This window comes from Nicotiana tabacum, chromosome 15 (assembly GCF_000715075.1).
Source record: "Nicotiana tabacum cultivar K326 chromosome 15, ASM71507v2, whole genome shotgun sequence".
Classification (NCBI taxonomy): Eukaryota; Viridiplantae; Streptophyta; class Magnoliopsida; order Solanales; family Solanaceae; genus Nicotiana; species Nicotiana tabacum.
The window spans coordinates 92,089,490-92,100,735 of NC_134094.1; the positions used below are offsets into that span (position 1 = coordinate 92,089,490).

The 11,246-nt window shown below is 37.9% G+C and overlaps 1 protein-coding gene across 1 annotated transcript; it reads left to right on the forward strand.

Moving 5' to 3' along the window:
• The first annotated feature begins 1,145 nt into the window (after positions 1–1,145).
• LOC107819205 (pyrophosphate--fructose 6-phosphate 1-phosphotransferase subunit alpha-like) lies at positions 1,146–10,349 on the forward strand. Its single transcript, XM_016645294.2, has 19 exons — positions 1,146–1,303; positions 4,113–4,285; positions 4,639–4,751; positions 4,960–5,034; positions 5,116–5,229; positions 5,366–5,433; positions 5,612–5,695; positions 6,643–6,696; positions 6,916–6,996; positions 7,109–7,202; positions 7,288–7,361; positions 7,588–7,698; positions 7,790–7,834; positions 7,923–7,979; positions 8,779–8,883; positions 8,987–9,103; positions 9,295–9,398; positions 9,607–9,772; positions 9,931–10,349. The coding sequence occupies exons 1-19, from the start codon at positions 1,214–1,216 to the stop codon at positions 10,054–10,056; spliced, it is 1,851 nt and encodes a 616-aa protein (XP_016500780.1). The 5' UTR covers positions 1,146–1,213; the 3' UTR covers positions 10,057–10,349.
• Positions 10,350–11,246: the final 897 nt, after the last annotated feature.

Below are 11,246 nucleotides of genomic sequence, written 5' to 3' on the forward strand. Positions count from 1 at the left end.
ACGGCATTTCGCTAAGGGTTTTCATGAAAGTAATATAGTACTAACTTTAGTGTACGTGCGTTGCACGTGTGAATCGCATCAATTAGTATAAAATGTATATAAGAATATATTGTTGAAAATTAGCAATTGACATTAAACTAAATGTAATATTTGTTACACGAATTAAACTCCAAAAGCACTTATGAAGTTCATAAAAGTTTGTCAAATAAGAAAAAAATAATATAAAATAAATTTGAATTTGGAGTCCTATATGTAGTATTTTTTACATAGTTAAAATAAGAAAAAATAATTAATAAGTAAAATTTTAATTAATTTTATACTCTTAAATATTAGAAAATTAATTCTATAACTATTTTATCTAGTGTGTAATCTATTTTAAAAGGGTAAAAAGACGAACGATATTTCGGTAAAGGATTTTGTGCTTTTAATATAGTAATAATATAAATATAAAGCGTTACACATTCAAAGTCTTAAAAACAAGGAAGTACTATGGATTCTAATAAAACTACAAGGATTCATGTTAAGGAAGAAAGACAAAAACTCCAAGTTAAAAGAAATAGTATATGTTAAGAATCGTGAAGGACTGTGAATTCATGTTAGATACCCATAGGATTCAACCATAATAGTATATGTTGTGGGTTCATAATAGTATGCGTTGTGAATTCACAGCGTTATGTCTCTTAATTAAGTAACCAAAACGAATTCTTTTTTCACATGTAAGGAATTTTAGTTTTGTTACATAATTTAATCAAGAAAAAAGATTTATATGAGGTAAAATCTTAATGAATTTAAAGTCTTAAATATTAAGAATCTTTACATAGTTTAAATAAAGAAATATTTAATAAGTAAAGTTTTAATTAATTTTAAGGTCCTAAATTAGGAAAGTAATTAAATTATAATTTTGTCCAATGTAAAATTAATTTTAAAGGGTGAAAAAAACGAACGATATTTCCCTAAGGGTATTTATGGTTTTAATATAATATAGATAGAGATATAGATAGATTATTAATATCTAAATAACGGAACCAAACGATCCTGAGTAGTTAAAACATAAAGATTAAAAAAACCCACACACTATGCAATAGGCTACTTTTGTCATTTCCGGGTGAAGGTATTGCTCGAATCCCTGCTATATATTCAGAGAGAAACAGAACAAATAAAAGGGTACACGAGTGAGAGTGAGAGTGAGAGTGAGTAGTAGGTGAATATCACAATGGATGCAGATTACGGAATAGCTAGAGAACTATCTGATTTGCAAAAGCATCGATCTCAGTACCAACCCGAGCTTCCTCCTTGTCTTCAGGTTTCTCCTCATCTCTTTTTTCCTTCTGCATTTTTTCCCCATCTGTGTATATCTCATTCGTTTGCCCGCTTATTTCACTGTTGCGTATGTTTTAAAATTTTGAAAATCAGCAATAATATCCTGCGAATTGTGTGTCTTTGGTTTGTCTCCGCATACTAACAATAGATCTGACATTAGTCATTGTGTTTATATACGATTTATCAAATTTATAAATCAAATCCCAGCGGAGGCCAAAAAGAAATTAGGTGATTTCTTCCCATATATTTCAGGCTTGGTGGGAAAAATTACCCGATACCTGTGTTGGTGGGATATAGCATGTGCCTGGTGTAATAGTCGAGGCACGCTCAAGCTGGCCCGGACACCACTATCTCCAAAAAAGGTAAGTTGATCGAGTAGTTATGAGAAGGAAAAAAAAGGAGAATTTTAAGTGGAGTAGGGTGGTAGAAGCGAGGGTTAGAAGGGCGGTGTCTATTTCCGAGAACCAGTTCGGTTTCATGCCGGGACGTTCGACGATGAAAGCCATCCATCTTGTTAGGAGGTTGGTGGAACAATACAGGGATAGGAAGAAAGATTTGTATATGGTGTTTATTGACCTAGAGAAAGCGTACAACAAGGTCCCTAGGGAGGTCCTTTGGAGATGCTTGGAGGGAGGTGTTCCTGTGGCATATATTAGAGTGATTAAGGACATGTATGATGGAGCTAAGAATGGGGTGAGGACAATATGATGGAGTTAAGATTGGGGTGAGGATAGTGGGAGGAGACTCGAAACATTTTCCGGTTGGGATGGGGTTACACCAAGGATCTGCGCTCAGCCCGTTCTTATTTACTTTGGCTATGGTTACACTGACGCATCATATTCAAGGGTATGTGCCATGGTGTATGTTATTCGCTGACGATACAGTACTGATTGATGAGACGCGAGGCGGTGTCAACGAAAAGTTGGAGGTTTGAAGACAGACGTTAGAGTCTAAGGGTTTCAAGTTGAGCAGGACGAAGATGCAGTACCTAGAGTGCAAGTTCAGCGTAGTGTCAGGGGGAGCAGATATAGACGTGAGGCTTGTTTCACAAGTCATCCCCAAGAAAGGAAGTTTCAAGTATCTCGCAAGGGGATAGGGAGGTTGACGAGAATGTCACATACCGTATATGGGTGGGGTGGATGAAATGGAGGCTAGCATCCGACGTCCTGTGTGACAAGAATATGCCACCAAAACTTAAGGTTCAGTTCTACAAGGCGGCGGTTAGACCGACTATGCTGTATTGGGCAGGATGCTGGCCAGTCAAGAACTCCCATATCCAGAAGATGAACGTAGCCGAAATGAGGATGTTGCGATGGATGTGTGGGCACACTAGGTTGGACAAGATTAGGAATGAGGATATTTGGGAGAAAGTGGGCGTGGTCCCTATGGAGTATAAGATGCGTGAAGCGAGGCTTAGATGGTTCGGGCATGTGAGAAGAAGAAGCTTAGATGCCGCAGTGAGGAGGTGTGAACGGTTGATGCTGGTAGGTAGGAGAAGAGGTAGAGGGCGGCTTAAGAAGTACTGAGGAGGGGTGATCATGCAGGACATGACGCGGCTTCAACTTACCAAGGACATGCCCCTTGACAGGAGGGTATGGAGGTCGACGATTAGGGTAGAAGGGTAATAGGTCGTCGTGTGTTTTTCTGATCAGTTCCATGTTTATTAGGGCTAGCTGTCTAGTACATTGTGTTCGATTCTTAGAATGCCTGTATTAGGGTTGTTTTAGTACTATCTTCCGCTTCGGTGTTCTAGTAACCTGTCGTGTTACTGCTTGTGGCTATTGCTTTTGCTATTGCTATTGCTACTGTTTTCTTCCATTTATTGTTTCTCCTGCTCTTACATTGTTGATATTATTTTCCTGGCCTTGTTGTTGTTATTTACTTGTTCTTATTCTTGCTCTCGAGCCGAGGGTCTTTCGGAAACAGGCTCTCTACCCTCCAGAGTAGGGGTAAGGTCTGCGTACACATTACCCTCCCCGGACCCCACTTGTGGGATTCCCACTTTTTTTTTTTAAAGTGGAGTAGGGTAGAGGGGCAAGTCGGGTCCATTATCCATTGAGTTTCAAACCTTGCACCATTGGCCTTCAGGGATTTCTCGGTTTTAAAAAAGTAAGAAAAAAAGTGCTTTAATCTAGTGTAAGAGCGTGCTTTGCTCTAGTGGTAAGAGCGTAATTTGTGATGTGAAGGATTAGCCACATGTCACGAGTTCGGTCCCTGCTGCAGATAAAAGCGTGGAAGTTAGGTGAAGAAGAGTAAAGAGGTGGGTGCGTTATCCACCATGTCCCAGACCCTGCGCGACAAGTCCGTGGGGATTTCTCGGTCCCAAAAAAAAAAAGAAGGTTCCTGTCAAGTGCCTCCAGGAACATATGCTAATTGTCTCTTCTTTGATGGATAACCAAGGCAAGACTTTGCATATGGAGTCCTTATCCTCGCAGAACATGTGTAATGCAAAATCTAGGATGAATAGTGTATATACTTTCTGTCCTGTACTACAATAATGTTTTGAAAATTTTCAGTTGTTTTATCTGATTATCTTGTTAGATGTATTATCGTGTTGATTGATTACCAGATTCCGCTGGATTGTTTCATTGAATAGTGTTCAAGTCGTGTTATCATTGTTTATGAAATGTGATCCCAGTTCTTTGTATCTATGATATTGATATTCACTAAAATATTGCTCTTCGAAGTGATCACAGAAGATGCTTAGAGAATTCAATCCTACTAACTCTTTTAGGATGAAAGATTTTTCCATCTTCAATCATGAGTTTATTAATCTTGTTTCACTACGACAGGGCACTACTGTGCGGGTAGAGCTAGGTGATGCAACCACTGCATCAGATCCCTCTGGCGAACACACAATAAGTCGGTCTTTTCCTCACACTTATGGGCAGCCCTTAGCCCATTTTCTTAGGGCAACTGCTAAGGTCGCTGATGCTCAGATAATTACTGAGCATCCGGCAAAGAGGTATGCGCTATAATTCTTTAGTTTACTTGCTAATGGCATCGGTGTTGAAATCATGAGATTTTTGCACCAAGTCTATGTTGAATGTAGGTGTATGACTATTCTTCTGTTTTGGTGACTGAAATTTTTTTTCCTTTTAGTTTTAGTTTTCCTGTAGCACTTACTGTCTTGGGATCTAACTGAGGGGACTTAAACTAAAGGTTCCTGTCAACACTGATGTATTAAATTCATGTATAAACATAAGGACAAAAGCTCACTGAGACATATTTCCATGAAATGAGCTTTATTGATTTTTAAGTGCATCACAAACATTTCTGATAGCTAACGTGCTCGCTGTGTGTGCTCTTTCTTTTTAGGGTTGGAGTTGTTTTCTGTGGGAGACAATCTCCTGGAGGGCATAATGTGATATGGGGTATTCATGATGCTCTTAAAATTCACAATCCTAACAGCTCTTTGCTTGGTTTTTTGGGTAAGTAGGTGTTTTATGTTGGTGCTCATGTTCTGTGATGCATATGTTCACGTACTCTCCTATAAATCTGCTAGATTTCAAGATTGTTTCTCATACTCTCCTGGTTGACATCGTCTTGTCATCTATTATTGGGACATCAGGGCAGTAAACCCTTGGCAGACCTACTCTAACACGGTTAACATGAGTGTCTCTTTACATGTGCCAACAGGTGGTTCTGAAGGTTTATTTGCTCAGAAAACCCTAGAGATCACCAATGATGTTCTTTCCACCTATAAGAATCAAGGTAAAACCTGGTTTTGGATGAAGTCGGTATTTGTTCCACTTTATCTTTAAGCTTATCATTAGTTGATTTGTCGCATTTAAGGTGGTTATGACATGCTGGGCCGGACAAAAGATCAAATTAGAACGACTGAGCAAGTTAATGCCGCGATGGCTGCATGCAAAGCTTTGAAATTGGACGCCCTTATCATTATTGGAGGTATTGATTATGCAACTTTTTATGGTTCATTATGGATCTTCCAGCACAGCTAGCTTGCACGCGCACACACACACACACACACACACACACACACACACACATATATACATACTAACATATGCATTGGCTTTTGAAGGGGTAACATCAAACACTGATGCTGCTCAGCTGGCAGAAACATTTGCCGAAGCAAAATGCCAAACAAAAGTATGCATGAGTTGAGGCAGTTCTCTTTATCTAATTCACTGTTATGTCATATAAATGAACAACCTAACATTTTTTCCAAGTGTTTTTGCAGTATTCCAACATTAACCTCTGCATTCTCTTTTCCATTTTATCCTCTCATTGTGGAAGGTTCATACTTTCTGATTGTCCTTTTCTCCAGGTGGTAGGAGTTCCTGTTACATTAAATGGAGATCTAAAGAATCAGTTTGTTGAAACAAACGTCGGTTTTGACACAATATGCAAGGTATTAGTCCAATTATGTCAATCATTTGAAAGGAATTCATTTGAAGACCATATTTGTTTTTTTACATTATGCAGAATTTACATCTAACACCTTTTCCTTTTCCTTTGAGAGGCATCGTCCTTTAGACTCGTGGTCATGCTTCCCACTCTAAGTTTGAGGGTCTTGCGTATGGTTATGGTGGTGGGCTGGTTGAGTGTCCTTTTCTAAATTGCTCGGACTCGGGTGCCGGCATCCGATACGGGCACGGATCCGAGTGTCGGATTCGGCAAAATCTAAATTTTAAGATTCGAGGGTGCGGATCCAGGTATGTATACGGGTGCATGGATTCAGTTAAAAAAATTTCAAAATTATAAAAAATAGAGCTATAAAGAGAAAAAGAAAGCCATTCAAGGCAGGCCTTCCATCAACTCTCCATCTATATCGCTGCTACTGTCTACCAGAAGTATGAACTCAGAACACGACCCCTTGAGTTCTTGGTTTTTCTGAAACACAAAGTAGCAAATATGAAACAAAAGTACTACAATATTGAAGGTATGCTATTTTACATGTCTTAAATCTGTTTTATTTTTAATTTTGAGAAATCAAAATCTCAATTTCCCCCCAAATTTGTCGATGGACTCAGGTCAAAGTATCCGAAGTTAGTTGACCGAATCCCGGATGCGTATCCCGCTCCCGCACCCGCTCCTATCCCGTGTCGAGACGGGTGCAACACCAAAAACGAAGAGTCCGCAACTTAGATCCTTTTTACTTTTTATTTTAGATGTGAATGGAATTTGGGGTGAAGTACATTCAGATGCTGAATGTTGTTTGTAGGTCATTTTGATGACTTTTGCATGAGTGAAAAGTCTTGTTATGATGCTATTTGTGTGCTTTAACTGAAACAAATTTCTAATAAATTATATAAATTGTTTTTGGGGCAGAAGCTTATTATCCTTGTTTCATCTTAGGTTAACTCCCAACTTATTAGCAATGTTTGCACTGATGCGCTCTCGGCAGAAAAGGTAATTGACTCATTCATGTCTTTCACGTCTATTCCAATTTCTAGTGGTGTAGTTGGGTTATTTAAAATATACCTTTCTGTTGGGTTTCATTTCTATTATATAAATTTGTTTTGATGGTGTTGACTGTCTGTTGAATTATGTTTACAACCTTATCTTTTATATTTCCAACCCATGTCCTTTGTCAATCTTTTATATAACCTGGTAATTTTTCCTTTTCAGTACTACTATTTCATCAGACTCATGGGACGAAAGGCATCACATGTTGCCTTAGAATGCACTCTGCAGTCACATCTTAATATGGTTTGTTTTACGGCTTCACTAGAAAACTAATGAAGTGATATTGCTGTTAGGACATGCTCTCTCTTAGAACTAGCAAGCATTCTCTATCGAAAAGTGGTAAATGATCTTGCAGGTTATTCTTGGTGAGGAGGTAGCTGCATCAAAGCTTACTCTTTTTGACATCACAAACAAAATTTGTGATGCAGTTCAAGCTAGGGCTGAACAAGGTGTGGAAATTTTACCTTTTTCTTCTTTTGTCTTTTGAGGTGTTTTTCCAAACATTTTGTGTGCTCACTAAGTTTTTGAATTTAGATAAAAACCATGGTGTGATCCTGTTGCCAGAGGGACTTATTGAAAGTATTCCTGAAGTATATGCTCTACTGCAGGTAAATTGCAAATAAAAGAGTGTTATTTTCTTAGCCTGCCTCCCAAGGTCCTCTTTTCACGCCCTCTTCCCTCACCCGAGGGACAAAAAAGAAAATAATAAAGGGGAAAGAGAACAAATAGGCCAAAAAAGAAACACTTTCAAACCTTAATTGGGCTTCTATGAGTCTTTGTTTGGAAATGGTTTTTGGTTGTCATAATGCCTTTTTATGATCCTGTGCATTCCAGGAAATTCATGGTTTACTCAGGCAAGGCGTTTCTGCTGATAAGATTTCCTCTCAACTATCACCTTGGGCATCTGCGCTGTTTGAATTCTTGCCTCCCTTTATAAAAAAGCAGGTGCCACTTGTGTATTGTTGGAATTGAGTGCTCAGATATCAAATTAAGTTTAATTGGATAGTTCTTACATAAAATGCTTGTGATGTTACAGCTCCTGTTGTACCCAGAATCAGATGATTCTGCTCAGCTATCACAGGTAACTAATTCTCCCGTTTGGATGTTGTGTTTGGTGATACATATGGACTGTATGTTTAGTTGACTGTTCTTTTATTCTTCCTCCACAGATTGAGACCGAGAAACTTATAGCTCATCTTGTGGAAACTGAAATGAATAAGCGATTGGTATAGCTTCTATTTCCTCTATTCTGCAATCTAAAATATTGCATATGATATTTTGAATGGTTGTTCTCTTCTGACACTAATGACTGGTAGGAGCTTAAGGACAAATAAATGAAATGTCCCATCTCTAAACAGGAATTTTTTTTTGAGAAAGGATATATATGCTGTTTTACTAATATTAAGCTTTTCAGCTTGTAAGTATGGTGTACTGGCTTCTATGTTGTTGTTGTGTTACATTTCTTTGCGAATTTGTTAGACGGAAAGTTACAAGAATAATTTCCTTTAATACAACTCATACAATTTGTGCAGAGATGATTAAGGACCACATTTCTGCGAGTTTGGAGTGGGGAGAATAATATGTTTAGACCTCTGAGAATTAAATCAAGTTTTTCTCTTTCCTTATTTCATGAAATACAGCTCTTCTTCATAACATTTTACCCAGGAATTCTAAATCTTAAAGCTGCTTGTTATCTACTCCCAGTTACAAGGTTATGTTAAATAAACTCTTCATTTGGTTTGACATGTCAGTGTCAAAGGGGTAAGACATGGGTATTGGCTATTTCATATGGATCCTTAATCATAAGCTCAAAAACTTGCTAAAGAATTAATGCAGCCTTATTTAATAGTAACCATGTTTTCACTGAGCAGTCTTTTTTTGTAAACTTTTGTTTGCTTTCAAGATCATTGTTATTACTTTTAACAGCTGGTGCATCGGAAAAAGTGTATTTCACATGATCTGTTTATTTTTTGCCTTGGTCAGTGTTACCTTTACGTAACATGTCTTTATATTGGGACTTTACAGAAAGAAGGAACTTACAAGGGTAAGAAATTTAACGCAATTTGCCATTTCTTTGGTTATCAAGCTCGGGGATCATTGCCATCAAAGTTTGATTGTGACTATGCATATGTAAGCTTTGATTTTGTTCCTAGTTTTTTCTTTCTTTTTCTTTTAATTGAGATATATAAGATTGTTACAGAATTAAAAAGATCGTAACAAAATTACATGCCAGGTACTTGGTCACATCTGCTATCATATTTTGGCTGCTGGCCTCAATGGTTACATGGCCACTGTGACTAACTTGAAGAATCCTGTCAACAAGTGGCGCTGTGCGGCTGCTCCAATAACTGTAAGCTCCATCCTATATTTTGTACTGATCTCCCGTAAGGACCCTAAAGTTTATCCACTTTTTATGAAGTGGTAATAATTACATAAATAAGGTTTCACTCTGTCCACTACCTAACAAAAAATAAAAAACAAAAATAATAATAAAAGAAAAGAGAAAAATATTGACCTTATCACTGTTTGGTTAAATTCTAGGCTATGATGACTGTGAAACGGTATGGTCGTGGTCCTGGCAACGCAGCAATTGGAAAGCCTGCTGTGCATCCAGCCACTGTGGATTTGAAGGGCAAAGCATATGAGTATGTCAATATCCCTACGTTTTGCTTATTTACAAGTGAAGCTTCAGAGGAAGTTGAACCTTTGTGGTTGAAAAAGTAGGCAGTAGACAGTAAATTCCCAGAAAAAGCTCTCTTAAGAACTGGCATTCCAAAGCGAATTTTGTGCATTTAACTTATTTGTCTCTGGCTTGCCACTGGGCCTGATTTGTCTCTTTTTTTTCTGGTGCAGATTATTGAGTCAAAATGCAACAAAGTTCTTGCTCGATGATGTATACAGAAACCCAGGTCCCCTCCAGTTTGATGGCCCTGGTGCTGACGCAAAGGCTGTAACTCTTTGTGTTGAAGACCAGGATTACATGGGTCGTATTAAGAAATTGCAAGAGTATCTGGACAAGGTACTGATTTTTCAACCAGAATATCCAATCTTAAGGAAAAACATAGCATCATTTATTTATCATGCCAACTGCTATCCAAGCTTGTCTATAAATTTAAGTTTTCTTTTTTGACTTTGGTATGTTGCATATTTATCATTTTATTTTCTACTATTTTCCAGGTTCGTACAATTGTGAAGCCTGGCTGCTCGCAAGATGTCCTGAAAGCAGCATTGAGTGCCATGGCTTCTGTCACGGACATTCTTTCCGTGATGTCCTCACCTTCAACTGTGAACACGCCATTCTAGATGAGAACCCCTCTTAACCTTGAGGAAATTTAGAGGAAGTCCTATTTGCCAAACTATGTAGTCATTACCTTTTCTTTTTCTTCCCAAACATCTTTCCGATTTTGCACAAACTTTATTTAGGTGCAGAAATGTTAGTTAATTGTGATAATAGAGGTGTTCAACTGTCTTTAGTTTATTCGTTTGCAATTTTGACAAGGCGAATGATGTTGAGAAGATTGTATTTATGCGGTTTCTAGGGGTACAAATTCGTTTACCTCTAAGTTATGGTGACTGTTTGGATTTTTGTATTTAAATTTGATTGCAAACCTATCCAGTTCTGGACGTTTTCGCGTACGTGCTGCAGTTGAGACTTCGAAGCCACTGTTTAGAATACTCTGTATCACGAGTCTCGAGTATTATGAGGTGGATAAATCTTTCTGTAGTTTTGAGATAGATATGTTTGGACAAGCTTTTAAAAAGTATTTATAAGTATAATTTTCTCAAAATTGCTTTTCAAAAGTGTGTTTGAAGAGAAGTTACTTTTTTAAAGCACTTTTATTTTCATCTAAGAGCTTGGCCAAATATTTCAAACTTTGAAGCTTTGCCAAACAGGCTATCTTGGACAATCCGTGGAAATCTCAGACATAGTTTCGTCATCATGAATAGTGCTGATCAAGCATTGGAGAATGCAAATTTTGTGTATCTGATGTCTTGAGCCGCTTGTGTTTTTGGCCACCACCAACAGGAACATTACGAAGGGTGCCACCTTTAGTCCAGTGCCTTTTGCAAGATTTACAAAAATGGCGAGGCTGTGACTTGTTGTAATTGTTGTAGTAACAAAACTTGGTATTGGTTGATCCACACCTCGGACAATTCAAGGGGAAGGGGAGAGAGAGAGAGAGATAGATAGAGAGAGAGAGAGAGAGAGAGAGAGAGAGAGAGAGAGAGAGAGAGAGAGAGAGAGAGAGATTGTTGGCAGTCCAAAGTAAATCTCACAAACTAGCCAAGAAGCTTTTAATTTTGAGCTTTTCTATTAAAAAGGAGAGTTTTAAGTAATTGCTAATTGGTACAGTGCAAGATTTTCGCACCTCCGTATATCTACTATCTGGTTTTGTTCGTTTTTATCAATCTGGCCCTGGTGATTGTCCTTATACATGAGCAACCTAGGAGTTTTCATTAGTATTTAAAATCGAACAAAGTAAAAGTGAATT

What these genes read in the sequence shown, in the direction of transcription:
- LOC107819205 (XM_016645294.2), top strand. Translation starts at nt 1,214, where the DNA reads ATGGATGCAGATTACGGAATAGCTAGAGAACTATCTGATTTGCAAAAG. An exon ending in ATTCTGCTCAGCTATCACAG is followed by an intron (nt 7,835 to 7,922) that starts GTAACTAATTCT and finishes CTTCCTCCACAG; the next exon opens with ATTGAGACCGAGAAACTTAT. An exon ending in TTGATTGTGACTATGCATAT is followed by an intron (nt 8,884 to 8,986) that starts GTAAGCTTTGAT and finishes ATTACATGCCAG; the next exon opens with GTACTTGGTCACATCTGCTA.